Below are 19,978 nucleotides of genomic sequence, written 5' to 3'. Positions count from 1 at the left end.
ACGCTTTGCGATAGTTGAGACATGCCCCGATAAATGCCATTTGGCTTTTTATGGTAGTTTGCATCAGCACACCAGGGGTATAGTCAGAGGGTCTCCACACCTCTTCGTTGGTGATCTTATCAATCCAGTTTATTCTCCGTGTGAATCAAACTTCAGCACTGCTAATTTTGTGTGAATAAAAAACTTACGACGAACAGACTGGAGTTGATGGGCCCCGCCGCCTCTATATTTTGAGTTTTGTGGGGCTTTGTTTTTCTAGGGATGCAAATATAATGCAATATTTCCACTATGAAGCAGCTTTTTATTCCGCCTTTAGGCTAATACAACTAACCAAAAACAAGCATGATCACTTGATCAATGGGCTATTTTTAGCTTGAATTATCTACCAAAAGGCGCTAGTTCTCATGCTTGACCCGCCATCTCCTAGTCTGCTCCAAGATCAGCAAGAGGAAAGTCGAGACAGGCAGATCAGCTTGAGGCTGCCACTAACCAAACATTTACATCCACAGATTACCATCTACCGCGGTGGGTCCCTTCGGTCGTAGTGAGTCCCTCGCCTCCCTGGTAGGTATCTTCCATGTAAGTATGGTGTGCCTGCTGAGTGTTTGGGTGTGTGGACGGCTCCCGGAGTGGACGCACTAATGATGAGACAGGAAACAAATCCATTCCATATGGACAATTTGTAAACCTGCAAGATGTAGTGGTATCCATCTTGAACTCTGAGCGTTGCGCGAAGAAAAAAAAAAAAATATTTTTAGCTTGTTTTTTTTTGGGAGGGTTTTCAGAATAAAAAATGAGAAAATTACAAACAGCTGGAAATTACAAAGAGTTGGAAAACGTTTTTTTTTATTATTATTATATCTTTGCACTTTGACTCACAGTATCTCATTAACAGCATTTCATATTAAAAAATAATGATATTCCCCAATTGTAGAGGAATAGGCCTACACCGAACACAGGCTTGTAGCATTCATAGGTTCAAGAGGACTTTGGTTCCTGGATTGTAGTCTAACTATTGCTTGTAAAAATTGTTTTTTCGTGTAAAATTGACATCCGTAAAAGATTCAAATTTTGAAAAGTTTTTTGTATATAAATTTTTGGTACAATTTTTAAACCTATGATAAGGAAAGTTCCCACCAAGAAATTTCTGCCAATTCTATTCTGTAATCTTGAACCACAGTCCCACCAAGGACTGGTGGATGTTTACCAAGCTTGTCCTTCCAGACAATCCTGCTCGTTCCATCCTTGTACATTGGTCCGGGAAGGTAAATGTCACGTGATCTGCTACCGTTTACAATGATGGGAGCCACGAGGTATGAGTCGCCAACCATAAACTCATCGTCCACTGCAAACGCTCTTGTATCCCCAACACTGGCCCACCAAATGGGGCGAATGGGACCGATGCCAGACTTTCTTGATGTGTAATCTAAAGACGACTTCACAACTTCATTTGTAACTACAGTTCTGTGCAATTCCACAAAGTCGCGAGCGATTTGAATCGTCTCAGAGTCGTATTGCCAGGGAGCGTACGAAAACTGCATCGCAGGAAGAAATGCAGTCAGCTCTAGCCAACGGATAAAAAGCTCTCGATCTGGCAGTGGCTTCCCATGTAATCCTTCTTCATACGCATTCCCTGCAAGATATTATACGTTTATTAAGTTATTTAAGATATTATTAAGTTAGTCTCCTATATTATAAGCTTAAAACCACATGTCAATCCTTTTAAAAACAACTACCTTTACCAATTTTAAGAATACATGTAGCTCTACTGTAACTTAGCTAATTAGCTTAAGCAAGTTTCAGCATGCCACAAAGACCATATTCATGTGTATTCTATAAGCTACTGAACATCATGATTATAGAAGTTTTACTGAATCGCAACAGCTCACCGTTGAACAACAAACAGATAAAAATAATTTCCTTTCTTTAACAAACCGAAACGTTTCAAAACAAACACGTTGAAATGTGCAATACCTACTCATCCCTTTCATATGACGTCACGATGATTAAATCTAATAGCAATCAACCTTATCATTACTATTGATCTAATCACCGTGACGTCACACATCCCTCAAAGAGGATTTTAGAGATCACTGTATCCTACGTCACTGGCTCTGGTTATAATCACAATAGAGGCTTAGTTATCAACAACTGGCCGCTCAGTTTCTATACCTCCAATCATGTCAGGTAAGATATAAGGGTACCCCAATAAGCTGAAGGTTAAAGCTGTTGGAATCAAAGTCTTTAACCCCTTTGCTGGTCCCCAATTGGAGTCCTTGTCCATCATGCGAACAAATATAGGCAAGTTCTGGCAATTCCAAGCTGAGCGCACCTCAATGTCACCTCCCAGTCTGTGAAACACGACAAAGAGACTAAAACAGAGATTCTGCTGGCTTTGTATTGTTATGTTTATTTACACGTAAATGCAAAGTTTGCACTATTAATGTGTTAAATTTAAATAAAATGAATGTCTGGCAAAAAATTAAAAGCATCTGTCATAATTTGTCATAAAGTTTTATGAAAAAGATTGTACACGAACTACCAACTTATGAATAAAAGCAATGAAAACATTCACAGCCTCAACTTGAGTGAGTCGCATTTGTTATTTCTAGCCCTGCCGTGACGCTCTCTGATCCTTCACAAAAAAGGCTCAAGAAATTGCAAATATGAACATTACAAGTTTATTCTCACTGCTTTGTGGCACTGAGAACAACCACACCCTCCTTCCACTTACTTAGCTGCGCACTCTGCGTACTCCTGTGTGTAACTTCCCAAGTTTTCCAGAGGATTGCTAGTCTTAAAGTTGGGAACGGCTGTGACGTAGTTTATCTCTCCTGCGTCAAACTTAAATGACGTCACTCCATACCTTGTTCTGACGTCATCAAGCGCATTTGCATACCTACCAAAGCACAGGAAACACAATCTAAGTCACCGAGAGAAGGAATTGCAACTCAAAATGGAAATCTAATGGCTGTTATGTATTACAACAAAGTAAGAGCATTTGATATAAAATATAATCAGGTACAATAAAATATGCAAACGAACACTTGTAATAATCTGTTTTATAATAATGAATGTTTCTATATAGCACTATACCAACGCAGATAGGCGTTGCTCCTCAGCGCTTTGCAAAGCAGGCTGTGGCAGGCATTGTTTAAGTAATTTTTATAATATTGTAAATGTAAATATATTCCAATCTTTCATGTGATCAACAAAAATACAATTTAAAAACATCTTAATTTTTTAGTTATAAAAAACTGTTCAGCAAGAACCATTTGATTTAATTATTAAACAAAAACTTTAAAATGGATTAGACTTAACTGACCATTCACATGTGTAAAAATTAGTGAAGTCAAGGGAAGAACCGATCCCGTTCCACCACGTCACAAGGCCACTCTCATTCGTCTTTCCATTGTGAACAAACAAGTTGTTCTGGTCGGCAAATTCGTAATTCTTCGAGCGCGGATTTATGAAAGGAGTTACCCAGGTGGTTACCCGAAAACCAAGATCATGCAAAGTGTCAATCATCCCGGCAGCATCCGGGAATTTTGAGGGATCAAAAGTGTGATCGCCATAGTGAGCTTCATACCTAGAAACAATTTGGTTAGCATCGCTTTGTAGTGAGCTATTTAAGGAATGGTTAGAAATCAAAAACGAAGGCGCCTAGACTTGAGCCGTTTTATACGCTGAGTAGAGGTTTTGAATTAGTACCGACGTACATTCAGAAGAATATTTAGGCGGTTTTACAGCATTGGTTTGCAGTTTAGGCAGTAGCAGGTTTTCATTTCAACATCTTACGCTTCCGCCATTGATCTTTGTAAGCTTAGCAAAAATTTTACTCAAGTCATAAACTGAATTGTACACCTTACAACTTACCCATCATCTATTTCAATTTGACTGTTGGGGAAACCATACTTAAGAATCTCATTTGCGTAGTTTAGTATCACACTTTCATTAATGTCCACTTTATAACGGGCCCACGTTGACCAGATGGGGGACTCAAGCATGCGAAGGTTTGGGGTAGTTGTTGGCCTGTCGAAGAAAGTCTGGGAGAAAAATCGAAGTTAAGATTACGGTTATTAACATTTTCACATTTTCTATGGCTTAAAAAGAGCGCCGAGATACACCGAGTGCTTTAAGTTTTTACCTTAACATAACAACGATTTGGCTTTAAAGTTATTTCATACGATGTTGTGAATGCCTTCAAGATTATTGCAAGATATAGATATCACACACTGTAAATGAAAAAGGTTCGTTTAGGGTTCTTTTAGGGTTCTTTTTTCGAGAAAAACCCTAGGCTTAGGGTTCTTTTAACAAAAAAGGTTCTTTATTGCAAAAAGAACCTTTTGCTTTCCAAAAGAACCCTAAGCCTAGGGTTCTTTTTCGGAACTTGTTTCGAAAAAGGTTCGTTTAGGGTTCTTTGTTCGAGAAAAACCCTAGGCTTAGGGTTCTTTTAACAACAAAGGTTCTTTATTGCAAAAAGAACCCTTTGCTTGCCAAAAGAACCCTAAGCCTAGGGTTCTTTTTCGGAACTTGTTTCGAAAAAGGTTTGTTTAGGGTTCTTTTTTCGAGAAAAACCCTAGGCTTAGGGTTCTTTTAACAAAAAAGGTTCTTTATTACAAAAAAAACCCTTTGCTTGCCAAAAGAACCCTAAGCCTAGGGTTCTTTTTCGGAACTTGTTTCGAAAAAGGTTCGTTTAGGGTTCTTTTTTCGAGAAAAATCCTAGGCTTAGGGTTCTTTTAACAACAAAGGTTCTTTATTGAAAAAAGAACCCTTTGCTTTCCAAAAGAACCCTAAGCCTAGGGTTCTTTTTCGGAACTTGTTTCGAAAAGAACCCTGCAGAAAGGTTCTTTTCGAAACGTTTTTTTTTAACCTTTTTTTGAGATTCTTTTAGCAACAACACTGTAAAGGAAGAAGGCTCGAAAAAGAACCTATTAGGGAGCTACTGGAAATGGGGGTTCTTTTTAAGAAAAGAAAACCTTTGGGGGTTCTTGAAAGAACCAATACAGGGTTCTTTCAATAACTTTTTGAGGTACTATTATGAACATTCGATAAAACACCTTTCAGGTTTTTTCTTATTTAATACCTTTTTGAGGTACCAACCTTAGAAAACGAAAAACGATGAAGCATCTTTATTCTTTACATAAGACGATAAAAAAATACAGACCACAACAACTACAAAAATTACATAGGATGATCGATAGCGTTTAAAGAGCACAGAAAACATGCTTGTAACAACGAGATACCGGTACACGTTTTCTGATCTCCTAAAAATCTTCCGAGCATCCTGTATAATCACTGCCCATTACAATTTATTCACAAAACGCAATACCTTGCTTGTTACCTCCACATCTAAATGTAAAATGTGGGTAGAGAAAAAAGACAAGGTATGCTTAGTGGATTTGGGGTACTGGATGTTAAACACTCAGTAAGTACTCAACAGCACGGCCACAGCATCCGCTAAATTATCCATGCCAATTACTTGACACCCGTTGACCATGACAGTGAAGCCATCTTCTTCTTCAAACCGTATAACCGGATATGTTGATTCTGATATTGGTGCATTACATTTTGGTAAAGGCAAGACTGTACAGTTTGTGCATGGGCAATCCGATATTGATGCAGTAAGGTTTGATAAACGCAAAACTGTACAGCTGTGAAGAGAGAAGGCATATTGCGTGACCGACAATTCCAATCGACTGAACGAATGATGATGATGATTAAAACATAGTCTACAACATTTGTAAAATGAGATGAAACGACACACGATTTTTGATTTGGTTTTTGTTTGTGCTTTTAATATGCTTGATGTGCATTAATTTAGGCTACTTTAATGTGTGTGTTAGACAATTTCACTTGTGCTGTAACTTTTGAGCTTTCGATTTGTGACTGTCTTTGAAATTATGAAATATTGAAATAAGCAATTTTAAAACGAATGCAATACAAACCGATTTGCCAATTACGAATCCTTTTTTCTTTTGGCGATCAGTGCAAGAGAGTGCAAAACAATAAAGAACGCATGACGAAATAAAGGAACACAAGTAGGCGAAACAAAAAACTAACGTAAAATTATCAAAACAACCTTGTGTTTTTATCGTTTTGTGTCGCTGTTCAGTCAAGCTTGAAGTCGTCGTTTAGAAAACTTTTTTTTCGTCTTCGTAAGCTGAAGGAAGCATTTGTGCGTCTCTTGACGTAATTTCTACTAGTTATCGTACGTTTACGGGTCAGACCAGTTTACCGGTCAAGCCAGTGTATGTGGTGACTACAACGCATTTCACAGTTTACGATAGTTAGATTAGTGTATAGACATAGAGTCAAGACATCTGCTGCTGCATATATAAGATAGTATCAGTAATTATGCCAAATATCGAAGTGCAGAAATCAACTCGTGAAGATCTGTATGCTACAATTAGTTGGTAAGATACTGTTCTTTATATTATTAATTATGTCGTACTTTGGCGATATACTGGTTAAAAGTTTGTATTCTAAGGATCCTCTCACGTCAGATTAATGTTCTCGTCTGTTGTTTTGTGATTACGCAACGTGGTCTTCTTTATACAATAACAACAACTTTATACTTTGTAAAACAACAGTTAATTCTCTGTTTCTATTTACAATTTATAATATTGTCTTCAGAAATCGTCGCATCTGGATACCCGTCAACTGTCAATGTCTACTCTACTATAAACCTTATTACTGCAAACCTTGTATCTATGGTTGTGTGCGTGCTAATTGTTGTGTTTTACAGTTGGTTGGCGAGGTAGAAGATGCTTTCAACATTGAGCGTCATTTGAAACAATTGAGAGGGGAGATGGCGAAGGGGGAGAGCTGTCGCAACAACGGCTTGATTCGCGACCGAATGTTGCGCACTCGATCCACGTGTTTGCACAATGGGAACGAAATGTCGGTTGCGGATCTGCAAGCGAAATATCTGTCGTTGGGAACCGCTGTTTGGGTATGTTGAACATTACGTTCATTTTTATATATATATTATACGGCACTATTTAAAGACTAAAGCCAGTGTGACGTACTGGTTAGTAAGGTGACTGGGATCTAGCTGACATCAGATATATCAGGCGACAACTATCAGGCGATCGCTGCTGGAACTTGTTAGCTCAGTGCAGTAAACTCACAGTATAAACACAGAAGCCTGATTAATTGACAAATATATTTCGCCTTTAAGGATTATTATCCAACTGACCCTGTGTTTATACTATGAGTTTTAATATATCCTATATAGTGACAGAAATCGTGGATGTATGTGAGGGTTAATTTGAGGTTTTTGTCTTTGCAGATGATCGAAGAAATGAACAGTCTGGTGCAAAAAGATTGTGTTGAACTGCTCTCAGAAACTAGCCACCACCGTTTTTATCAGGACGTTAAAAAGCAGAAATTGCCGGCGGACATTCTGAACTTACAGGTAACATAACTAAACTTGCATTTTCATTATATCAAGTTAAGTTTAAACTATCTTTTTTTGCTTGAGGAGAAGGGTTTACAATTGACGTCACCCAGCTTTTCACCCCCTCCTCCAATATCAACTTTCAGGTACCCTCCCCAGTTACCGGTTGACGTTGAACGCTCCCTAATTTGTAGTTCGTACAGTATGTATAGCAACTATTAATTAATAGATAATAATAGATCATTTTTTAGAGAAGAACTAGTTTAATCCAAGCTGGCTATACTCACGGTACCGTCACTCTTTCATGAGAGTTATCATGGCTACATCACAACCAATGCAATAAGCATCAATTTTCAATGCATGCTTTGTTACGGAAATTGGTGATTATAATTAAGCTAATTAAGAATGTAAAAGTTGATTAAGAACATTACTGATGTCCTGCATGGCGAGCCATCGCACTTGATTGATAATCGCTAAATGTGATACCAAGTAAAAGGCTCTTGGTTGTGTGTCTCCCACCCATTGTAGGCTATTTGTTTGGTGAAGTGAATGTTGCTCAATGCCCGCACTTGTGCTGGCCATCGAGTTGATATATAATATGCTCATTGTTTGTTATAGAATCCAGAATCAACATATCCGGTTATACAGTTTGAAGAAGAAGATGGCTTCACTGTCATGGTTGACGGGTGTCAAGTAATTGGCATGGATAATTTAGTGGATGCTGTGGCCGTGCTGATGAGTACTTACTGGGTGTTTAACATCCAGTACCCCAAATCCATTAAGCATACCTTGTCTTTTTTCTCTACCCACATTTTACATTTAGATGTGGAGGTAACAAGCAAGGTATTGCGTTTTGTGAATAAATTGTAATGGACAGTGATTATACAGGATGCTCGGAAGATTTTTAGGAGATCAGAAAACGTGTACCGGTATCTCGTTGTTGCAAGTACGTTTTCTGCGCTCTTTAAAAGCTATCGATTATCCTATATAATTTTTGTAGTTGTTGTGGTCTGTATTTTTTTATCGTCCTATATGTAAAGAATGAAGATGCTTCATCGTTTTTCGTTTTCTTTACACTTGTTCATTTCTACAAAACACGATTTCTTGATAATCGTGTTTTGTGAAGGTATTTGCTTTGTAACCGTCTTTTTCAATAAAACCTTAAGCATCAGTTATAGCACTGTAAGTTTATCTAAAGGTGTCTATTGGAATCATAGGAAGGTTGGTACCTCAAAAAAGTATTAAATACGAAAAAAACCGTGAAAGGTATTTTATCGAACCTTCAGAAGGTTCATAATAATACCTCAAAAAGGTAGTAAATAAGAAAAAACCTAAAAGGTATTTTATCGAGAGTTTATAATAGTACCTCAAAAAGGTACTAAATAAGAAAAAAAACCTGAAAGATATTTTATCGAACGTTCAGAATAGTACCTCAAAAAGGTACTAAATAAGAAAAAAACTCTGAAAGATATTTTATTGAACGTTCAGAAGGTTCAGAATAGTACCTCAAAAAGGTACTAAATAAAAAAAAACCCTGAAAGGTATTTTATCAAAGGTTCATAATAGTACCTCAAAAAGGTACTAAATAAGAAAAAAACCTGAAAGGTATTTTATCGAACGTTCAGAAGGTTCATAATAGTACCTCAAAAAGGTTCTTTTTAAGAAAAAAACCCGTTGGGGGTTATTGAAAGAACCCTGTATTGGTTCTTTCAAGAACCCCCTAAAGGGTTATTTTCTTAAAAAGAACCCCATTCGCAGTAGCTCCCTTATAGGTTCTTTCAAGAACCCCCTAAAGGGTTCTTTTCTTAAAAAGAACCCCATTCGCAGTAGCTCCCTTATAGGTTCTTTCAAGAACCCCCTAAAAGGTTCTTTTCTTAAAAAGAACCCCATTCGCAGTAGCTCCCTTATAGGTTCTTTCAAGAACCCCCTAAAGGGTTCTTTTCTTAAAAAGAACCCCATTCGCAGTAGCTCCCTTATAGGTTCTTTTTCGAGCCTTTTTCGTTTACAGTGCATAATGAGAAAAGGTTCAGTTCAAAAGGTCAATTTTTCACAATATTGTTGATCCGTAGCATATCCTACATCGGCACATCGTTACCCCACGTCATGCCACCAAACCAATAACATAAAGCTCCAAATTACGACGACTACAAAAACTTCAATTTGTCTTGTTGGATTGAACTAACAATAATAGCAATCTACTTTATTAGATACAGTATTTGCAAAACAAAAAGATCCATGAAGGGGTTCGAACCCGTCTCACACGGAAGCTTGTCTGATGATGCTGCTAGTTCGTCGATGAAACTAATGCTACGAAGGGTTTCGTTTCAACTTACATCAAACATGAAATGATGGACACTTTGAGGTGTTTCCCCTATGCAGGTCGTGTACGTCAGCCAGTGAGTGGCATGCAAGCTATTCCTGATCGTGTATGGTTCTTCATAAGCACCTACGAATAGGAAAGTTAATAATTTATTCTTCCTTAAGTTGAAGCAATCTTTATCATTGATATAATTATTCATATGCATCACACCAATAGGTCTGTAATAACACGTTACAGCATATCTGCAGCATAATTATGTGTTTCAAGCTCAACTTCAATCATGGCCAATTGTCTTCAGCAAAACATGAAGCAACCGTCTATTCTACGTCGCAACAAACAAATCTCAAGATATTTTCTTGCAGATTGCATCTTGCATACAGTGTATACCTTACCTACAAAAGAACCTATCTCGAAAAAATATAGCTCAATTTGCATTTCAAAATATCAACTTTAAACAAACGTTTTGTGGTACACAACTTGGAAGGAAATCGCTCCAGTGCAAAACTACTCGCAAGTTTCATTTATTTCTGCATTGAGCGAGAATGGAAAAAATTATACTTGCGGTCATCTTCTCTATAACAGTTCTCCATTGTCACCTGTTTTGTGAAATCTAGTAAAATGGTTTATACTTCATCATCATCCATTAAACTTGCTTCAAAGAAGCCTGATCTTTATCCCAAAACATCAGAGGTCGACCAGTTGTCTGCAGCGACCTCTCCATCTCTATTGTTGGCATCTTCAATTTTCAAGTGTCTTTTGTTTGTGTCCTCTTTAACATCTTTCACTCATTTTTCCTGTCACTACCTCAGTCGTCCCAGACTCGCTTTGTCAAATTGTTCTCATCCATTCGTTCAAGACATTCAACCCATCTATGACGATGACCACTCAAGTACTCTTTAATATCCTCAACATCAGTCCACTCTCTCGAGACATCATTTCTTATTTTGTTGAGAAGTGTTTTGTCACACATCATACGAACCATCCTTATTTTTGTCGTTTGCATTCGCCTAACATCTGCCCTCTTCATCGCCAGCATTCGCTTCCAGAACACATCACGTTTCTTACACACGCCTTATAGTCTACACTTCTCTTTCAATATGCGAGAAAGCATTTTGCCCCTGTGCCTGACAACTCTTTAAACTTTTTCCAGCTCGCACGTATCCTTGCCGTCACTGCTCTAATTACCAACACATATCCATTTTAAATAAAAAATCCACAGACAATAAAATAGGCCGTGCACGGACATTTTTCCGAAAGGACATTTTGCCGAAAGACATTTTGTCGAAAGACATTTTGCCGAAAGGACATTTTGCCGAAAGACATTTGCCGATGGACAAATTGCCGAAAGGACTAAGGTTGTGAACGATAGACTAAAACACACTGTGGAGAATATCGAACACGAAAAAGAGTTTCAGCAAAATATCCATTCAGCAAAATGTCTTTCGGCAAAATGTCCTTTCGGCAAAATGTCTTTCGGCAAAATGTCTTTCGGCAAAATGTCCTTTCGGCAAAATGTCTTTCGGCAAAATGTCTTTCGGCAAAATGTCCGGGTACCAAAATAGGCTACTTACATCGAACGTTTTAGACACATCACAGTGCCTTTGTCAGGGATAACAATGATAAATTTAATTTTATCAAAACAACAAAAGACGAAAGTTAGAGCTTAAATTTAGGTATGTAGTAGTCAGCTTGCCTTTGAAGCAAATTTGTTGCTTTTCTATGCTGACATGGAGAGGAACATCGGGTGGCACGTAAAGAGCGACTCCTTGCGACGACAGCCAATAGCGTTCAAGCACTGAACCGTATTGCTGGGGGTCGCTAAACATGTCACCGGATAAATAGAAGGACATGTGCTTGTTCCAACTGTCAAAATGGAGGAAAACTTAACAAATGTAATAAAAACAATCATACGCACAGAAATCTTCAACAGACATTACACGCACTTACACCAGAAAAACATTATCAACATAGGCTACTGTATACAGCGCAAAAAGTAACTAAAGTTAAACATGTACGCTACTCTTAGGATATCCAATAGGTCCTGTAAACGTAGGCCTGCATCGCTAAACCACCGCGTTGGTATAATAACGTGATGATACTACAAGGCATTGGATATGTTCCAATACCGAATCATCCAAAACGATCCTCTTCAAGATTCTAAATCACTGCGCGTCAAGAAGACTTGGCCCAGTTTAAAATTTATGTTTCTTCATAGTGAAAAGAGTGTATTTCTATTCATCAAGTTTATCACGACTCTAACCACCTAATTTCATGACTCCCAACTACCTACCTATTAATAGGCCAGTCTTGGTAATACATCTCAGCCCCACCGAACCAAAAATCTGTCATTGCAAAACAATCCGTCGGCGCTACGTCATCAGAATTACTTGTCCATGACGTTTCAAAGCAAGTGACGTCATGACTACCCTGCGCAACAACCACGTCATAATGAAGCAAACAAGTTAATAGTGATTGTTGTAAACTCATGTCTGAAGTACAAATCAAAGTCACAGTTCCCGGTGTAATGGTCCAGGAGTTACTGCGGTACAAAAGTTACCGTGCTGCTGCAGCGTGGCAGTCTAAAAATGACGTCAGACCACAAATGACCAGAGCTGCCCGCTGCTACCGAAAGCGACATAAAAACAAAAATTTTACAACTAAGTTTAATTGAGTAGTTGCTCTCAAGCTAATGCATACCTTTCATTCAAAATTAATCAATGCTTAAAATCGTCAATGTAACTTTTTGACCAGTAGGAATTTCAATTATTTTCATAAAAAAAATAATTAATTATTTTTGGCAACCCTGGTAACTCTTGGACTGCGGTCACCCCTGGACCGTTACACCGAGCTACGAACTCGATCGATTTTTATTAAAGTTTGTGTTGATTAACTATTTGTAAATTGACTAAATTTGTTTCTCGGCAGCCGACGGTAGCAAAAATTGACAGCGATAGACACCGTGTTTTGCCGATGAGACTCGGCTCCTAAGGATCGCAGCACTCAAAGAACGTTCCCCTTCACATTGACTAAATTCAGTTATTTACTTTCAATTTTCCACAAGTCGGACATTTGGTGATTCTCTATCGACTTTAATTTTATGTTTAGCCATGCCACATGAAGTTTTTGAAATCAGTTTTGGTAGTTTATGGCAATTTGCAAATCGCATAATTTAACTCATTTTTCTTTGCAAATTGGCTTTTTTTCGTCCTCAACAAGGGCACCATGGCCCAATTGGGCCATATTCCCTTAACCTTTGGACATATACTTAGTATCTATGCTCAATGAAGAGTATGTAACTGTTATGTCACATGTCAATTGTCACTCCATAATGATATTCAATTATGTATATCACAAAAAGTTCTCCGTTTTGGGGCAAACTATATTCATGGTTCAGACTCATCATATAAATGTCACTTCCGCAACCATGAACCGATTATCGAGCCGTTTTCTCACCTTGATTGGTAGTTCCTTCACTGATAGCTTCAAAGGAACTTGATCTTCGTCAATCGTGTAGCTCACTGTTGCGCATACAAGATCACCGTCATCGCAGGAGTCCACCACTCGTGGGTAAGATGTTAGAGGGCCATCCCCTGCAGGGGTTTGACCCATCAAAACAGAGAGCAAAGTCTGGTGGTTGGTGGTTTTTCTGTAAGTCAACTAAAAATGAAAAAAATAATCAAAATGAACAGAAATTTATGATGCAAGTTTTTTGATAAACAGTCGACACTCTATGTAGCAAGTGGTCTTGTTTGTAATACCGTTGATAGACCCAGCTTTATATAAAAGTTTCTAGTTTAAACAAAACGGCCAAGTTGTAACTTATAATAATAACATGCTAATAATGGTTTAATAAAGTAGTAAATGAAGGTTTGATAAAGTAGCGTGCCTGGATACAAAAACGACATTTACAAGATTGAGCTCTACTACGCTATCACAGTCTGGCTGCCAGCTCCTCCTTCTACAGTTGGACCCGCACATTGGCGGCGACCTAAACTTGACCCAGTTGGATAACTGAAGCAAGGAAACTTTTTCTTGACTTCAAGCGTCTGCTTGCTTGGTGTGGGCACTGATACGACGTTCGTATGAGCATGGGTTCGACACCTATGGTTACGTGGCTGTGTCTGTAGCAAGGCTCTTAAAGACGTGCCTGAAGATTGGCACGCTAATCGACTACTTTGCCATCCACTAAACTAAACCATCTATACATATCACATTTTCAGCTAAAAAACATTAACCTTAGACCATTAGACAACGCTATACAACGCTGTATAAATATCAATACTAATGTGTTTTTTAAACAATCTTATTTTTGTGCATAGAAACTTTTTGGAGATAAAACAACCACGACTCAACAAGTGTCGGATCCAGGGTGGTAGGGAGATTGGGGCGATCCCTCCCTTTAAAACACAGAAAGTAACATTATTTACGCTGTATTTTCAAAGTCGGATTAATGCAGACCTACACATCATTGTGTTTTGTAGAAATCCCCTCACTTCTAAAGATGCTTGCTTGATCCGCCCCTGGATTCATCAAGACCTAAATAAATCGTTCTTATGCGCTTTCAGTGTGAAACCAGAAACTCACCCTCAGGTATTGTGTGTCAATCTCGACAGCATAAGTATTCACTGGATCATTACAAATCGTTCCATCGGCTCTGGTGGCAAGAAAAGCTGTTCCAATACCGATCAATACTATGCCGGCGGCCAGCACAAAGCCAGCAAATATCCACATTCCAATTAATCGGTTCATCACACTGCCTGAGCGGCTCAGGGAAAGACAACCGCTAGATATTCCTCCTTTCAATATCTGTTGATTAGGTTAGGTTGTTTTGAGTCAGGATGAATATTATACACAAACTGAGAATGAAAACGTTGTATTTAGATCAGTATATCTCAACATTTATACATATTTTGACAATAATTATTTAGTAATATATTAGGACATTATTAAACAAAAATTTACGTAGCTTTTAGCTCAGTCTTGAACAGCTACATTTAAAATGTTTGCACCTCTCTCAAATATGACGTAATCTAAAATATTCGTCATTTCAATCCAACCTACGCATATTCTAACTACAGTATGACAGAAAATAACCTGCCCGTCGATATTTTAACATCTAACATTATCACACCTGGCATCTAACTCTACAACTTTAGTTAGGCTGTTAGACTAAAGCAGTGTAGATGAGTGTAGCTACGTCGTACACCAGCCTGTTGCAATCAAACTGAAGGATATTTTTCAACTAGCGTAAAAGCACAAAGCAAACAGATTAAAAATACATTAACTATTTTAGTAAATTCTGACGTAAAATAATGCTAATTTTAGGCACATATTAAAAAATACATCACCTCTAGGCTCTAGCCTAAGTTAAAAATTAATTTTATCGCAATGCTATGTGCATGACAAATATGCCACTCACAATGGTCTTGAGCTGCATATACATCAAACAATGCTGCAAACCTGTAACGTTTCCAAATAAATTAAATAAATATGTGCTTACCATCATTTTCTGATATGTTTTTGTCTAGGCGAGGTTGTTGTGATTATGTTGTGACCTTCACTAATGCTTTGTCTAAGTATGATTACATCCTATATAGCATCTTCGTCTAAATCTTGAACCAATATTGGGCCTACTTTTAAAGTCTTTATGAACACAACTCAATGCATTGCAAAAAGTTGAGTGGGCCTATATGCTGCTGATAAAACAATAATCAAAACAAAAGAACTATTAATATAATTAAGCTGTGTTTTTTTTACTATCGCTATACAACAGTTAAGGTCTTTTAGCGACACGGCTCATTTTTAATTTTATATCAGGTTTAGGACCTCATCACATTTGTTGTTTCTCTGGGCAAGAAACTTTACGATAATTGCCTCTACCTAGTGATCGATTTCGAGTAATGGGTAGTACCAAATTTAAGTCGTAAGTAGAGTAGACAACCGGAAACAGACATTGCCGTCGGCTGCAGCGTGGGTCAGGTGTACGTCGGAAGGCGTACACCGATGCATAGCGCTCAAGTCCGCTTTCCCGCAATGCAGGATAAAGATAAAACAAACATTATTATCTGACTTATTCTCACTGCGTTAGGCAAGAAAGAACATGAGCCGGTAGCTATTCACTAGGCTACTATATGTTTGCGACGTTGAATCAACGTAAAAAACGGCTGATTTGTCATCTGGGGCTTAATCTGAAACCGCATCATTGTGAGAGCCCTCAGCAAATACCAATTCGGCAAATTTAACTATATTTATCCGCAAAATTTACATTGAAGCAGGGTTCCAAACTAGGGACGGTACATTACGGGACGCGCAACTCCGTTGTTCCTTCAACATTAGAAGGGTCAATTGCCAATTTGACATTTTTTTTACGCTTTACTGCAGGCTTGCTTTCAACTAAAAACCTTAAATTACTTTAAAACCAACTTAACTCTTCTTATATAACCCATAAAAAGTAAAATATTTTGTAAATTAGAAAAAAACGTAACCCTTCTAGTGTTGCGGATAAGCCAAAAGCGGATGAAGTTTCGCATCCCTATGATCTACAATCCCTATTCCAAACTACACAGCAATCATGAAGGCTTAAAAGTAGGGCTGCTGAAAACGATCTTATGGTAAACGAAAAGCAAACTTTACTCTATGAAAGACGGTTCGACATGTACAAAGATTTGAGAGTACAGTATTTGTGGTTCGATCAACCAAAGCAGCTCTATCTAGCTGTTCTAGTCACCCATCCAATATTTTAGTTTGTATTTTAGGCTTAACTAGGGCTGTGGGGTCGAAATAGTGGAGTCGGAGGGATTTTGTGGTGCCCGGAATTAAAATAAAAACCGACTCCGGCTTGATACAAAACAATTAACAAGAAAAAGTTGTTTGCAATTGTTTTTAAGATTATTGTCTTTTGTTCTCGATACTGCGCTCTAAACCTGTGTTATAAAATTGAAGTGTTTATCTTTTTGTGAAAGTTTTTGTTAAAACTGGTGTTTCAGTTACGATTATAACCAGGGGCAATTGTCCTCGCCCTTCGCCCCGAAATATATCAAAGAAACATTTCAACCTGTGTTACAGCATCTTTTGACAGAGTTTTACTATTAATTTAAGCTGAAAGTAGGCTACACTTAGAATGCGCAATTTTGAGATATTTTTTTCAAAACTTTGTCCTCCCTTCCGAGTGCTTATAGTCTTTACCAGGATCACTGACATCATGTGACATGTGCAATAATACTGATTTATCACCCCTGAAATTATGTGCTGGCTACGCTTCTGATTACAAAGTAAGTGAAATTAAATTTTGAAAAAAATGAAAAAGGGCAACAATTAAAAAAAATCTGGCAACACCGAAATGGGGTCGTTTGTTGACATTTCGCTCAATCGTGTAACGATTACGAGAGTGGCTTTTTTGCTCTTCCTCCGAATGTAATTCAAAGAAACACCGAGCAGGGCTTCTCATCGATGACTATATCATCTTCCGTTCAGAAAAGGTAACGGAAGTTGCGCGTGCTCAAATTTCCATGTTCTGGAAAACTAAAATAGGCAACTAGACTTCCTCCAGCAGAAGGGGAACATATTTTTTTAACGATCACCATAAAGTAAAGACTTTTTCTTTGCTTTTTTAGAAACACGTTCTGTTTCAGTTTGACAGGGTAGTTCTTGGAATCGATTTTTAGTAAAGTGAAGTTGGGTTTGGAGCATTTGCGAGGCAGCTGTAAAGAAGTTCTACTGCTGAAGTCTGGCAACACTATATAGTCTGACGAACTCGAACTGATCGCAATAACGCAATATGTCTGGTAAGTGGTAATTGAAAATTAATCATTGTTTCCTGACCATCAAAATAACGTTATGTTTAGTATCTAGACAGCAAAAACTGTCAGTAGTTCAGACAAAAAAATAGATTTTGCTGTCTGGGTGCATACTACACTTTTTTTTCTTTAGCTTTCGCATTAAATGAAGTTTTTCAACCAATAACTAAGCAATCCGCAACCTAGTGATAATAGGATTTCATGGATACGCACACCAACTTTAGCTCAACCTGTTGGCTCAACACACAATAAAGAGTAGGCGGAAAACACCGCTGTGCTTTGGCAAGACAATTCATCACATAGCCTACTTGAAGGCGAGCAAGAAGATAAACCTGCTTGCATTTCCAGTCTTGAAAACCGCCAAGTAAAGCCTTAATACAGAATAACAACAACTTACTTATTTTTGAACTGTGATATAAAAAGTTTCTAACCCTACAAATAACAATGCACCCTAAAGTTCGCGCCAGCAATGAAAAATAAATTGAATTGAAGTGTAGCTCAGAATGTATAAAATCTGTAAATAATCCATGTTTTGATAGTCCATTACCTAATTACAATATGTGTGTGTTAGTTTGTTTTTGTGATGTTGTTAGGTTCAGTCGTGTTCTCATTGCTTTAAGAATTGGCGCTTCAATTGTTTCAGCAACGGGGAGGCGACTGATTCTTAACTAATTCATCTAGGCTACTTGTTTTACAGTATCAGGTTTGGTGGCCGTGCTTAACTATACTTATCGATGCAAATACCGCAATATTAGATCTGTTTATGCACGTCTTAAACCATTAAGGTTTTGCCACCTTTTCCTTTTGTTGGTTTTGTTACTGTATTTCTTTTTTACAATATCATTTCCTTTTGCGTTCTGACAAAGAAAAATAAATTGAATTGAATTGAATTGAATGCTTCTACATTTGTTCATGCCTTTTAGCTGTGTCAAATATTTTGATGAGAAAAAAATTAGCAGAGAATCGGCTATCCAATCACATGTGCTAAATAAACAGTCTGGTTTGAAATATTCAATCAGATTACTTCAAAAGCTGTACTAAGCTAACCTATTTCTGCGCTGAAATTCACTCAAAGAATTACTTTGAAGCATAAAATCTGGTTGATTTTTTGCTAGTTGAAGGTACAGTAGACTTACCATTACACCCTTTATAACTCAATTATTATGTCACAAACCTCACGTTCACTTTGTCTCGCTTGTATTCTTGGTAAATGGTCATTGCAAAAATACCAACATCCCCAGGGGCGCCGGAGCGATTTTTGAGTGGGGGGGCAAGATTACGAAAAAAGGGCACTTTTGTTTACTAAAAGGCCAATTTTTTTTCAAGTATTAAGATAAGATATAGCGATAATGCTAATCTATCAGCTCACTATGTATTGAGTAGGCTAATGATAGCCTACAAGTGTCCGGTATACAAAGAAGGGCATCATGCTATATTATAATGATGTAACCTACTGTCAAGCCTTAAAGCAGCCTGCGGCCATGGCCGCTAAGTAGTGCTTGAATGACTGCCGGTGCTACCTCCTCAATCGACCAAGTTTGGCCGCCGGTCTCTTCTAGCCAATTATTTAATTTCGCAATAGAATGATCGTGGATTAACTGTCGAAAATATGTAGTATCAAAGAGTGACGCAAAATTAGGTCAGCGCGTCATAATCGCCACTGTTGCATTGTGCGGGAATATTTGTTATTGATGGAATATATCCATCTGCGATCACCAGCGGTGTAAGTCTTGTTTGTAATTCCTGACGTTTATTTTAACAAAGTCTTAATCCGAAGTGCTAATTTAGGTCGACTGGCAATATTGTCGTTTTTATGTCGATTCGATGTTGTCGGACATTGAATCGTTGTTAAAAAGGAGAAATAGGTTAGTTGACGTCCGGGGGGAAAACATTTTTTGATCATATTTTGCAAAAATTATACTTCTTTTAGTAATGTTCTTCACATCATTGAAATACTTATTTTATTACCTTGCCGTCATCGTCAACACATGTCGAACGTTGTTTATCGTTGCTAAAAAGAATTCTAGGGAAGTGGCGAATTTCTTTAAAATCAGCCACATTGGAGACACTCGTGCGAGTGTCGTTAGAGTTAGATGGTCCCGCATCAGTACTGGATTACTATCCCGATAAAGCAGTTATTGCGTGGTGCAACGAATCTATTGTAGGACGTCGCCCAGGCCTAGATTTCAACAACGCTAAGTGATCATTTTAGCATTGTTGCAAGAATGCAAGTTTAATTCTATTTACTTGTGCTATCGTTATTTTTATTTTGTATTTTGGCCTCCAAGCACGCAGATTTGGCCGCCGAGAAGGAGCTCTCGGTAGGCCACGGTGGCTGCTGAAAAAAAAACGAGTTTTAAGGCCTGTAGGCTACTGTGTTGCAAAATTTTGTGCCGTAAATATTATTTTGAGGCAAAAATGAAAGATTATAATCAGGCTAAGAGCGAATAGCAGAAATTG

At 37.9% G+C, this 19,978-nt stretch overlaps 2 protein-coding genes across 3 annotated transcripts; one reads left to right on the top strand and one right to left on the bottom strand.

Annotated features, from left to right (window-relative positions):
• Positions 1-835: 835 nt before the first annotated feature.
• Positions 836-15,413, bottom strand: LOC145778109 (alpha-galactosidase MYORG-like). Of its 2 annotated transcripts, XM_082589524.1 has the most exons (11): positions 15,223-15,413; positions 14,307-14,528; positions 13,176-13,379; positions 12,013-12,149; positions 11,416-11,585; positions 9,736-9,848; positions 3,877-4,046; positions 3,326-3,589; positions 2,735-2,899; positions 2,173-2,351; positions 836-1,633 (listed from the first exon to the last, which is right to left on the bottom strand). In XM_082589524.1, exons 1-11 carry the CDS (start codon positions 15,226-15,228, stop codon positions 1,116-1,118), a joined length of 2,148 nt encoding a protein of 715 aa, XP_082445650.1. In that variant the 5' UTR covers positions 15,229-15,413; the 3' UTR covers positions 836-1,115. The 2 variants fall into 2 exon arrangements, with proteins under 2 accessions (XP_082445650.1, XP_082445651.1); XM_082589525.1 differs by lacking the exon at positions 15,223-15,413 and having other exon boundaries at positions 13,176-13,368; positions 14,307-14,443.
• LOC145778276 (uncharacterized) lies at positions 5,499-8,272 on the top strand. Its single transcript, XM_082589738.1, has 4 exons — positions 5,499-5,624; positions 6,749-6,955; positions 7,295-7,420; positions 8,021-8,272. The coding sequence occupies exons 1-4, from the start codon at positions 5,499-5,501 to the stop codon at positions 8,270-8,272; spliced, it is 711 nt and encodes a 236-aa protein (XP_082445864.1).
• Positions 15,414-19,978: the final 4,565 nt, after the last annotated feature.

Source organism: Aplidium turbinatum, chromosome 10, assembly GCF_918807975.1.
Source record: "Aplidium turbinatum chromosome 10, kaAplTurb1.1, whole genome shotgun sequence".
Lineage (NCBI taxonomy): Eukaryota > Metazoa > Chordata > Ascidiacea > Aplousobranchia > Polyclinidae > Aplidium > Aplidium turbinatum.
Note: the sequence above shows the minus strand (reverse complement) of the source record. Positions and strands in the feature narration are given on the sequence as shown.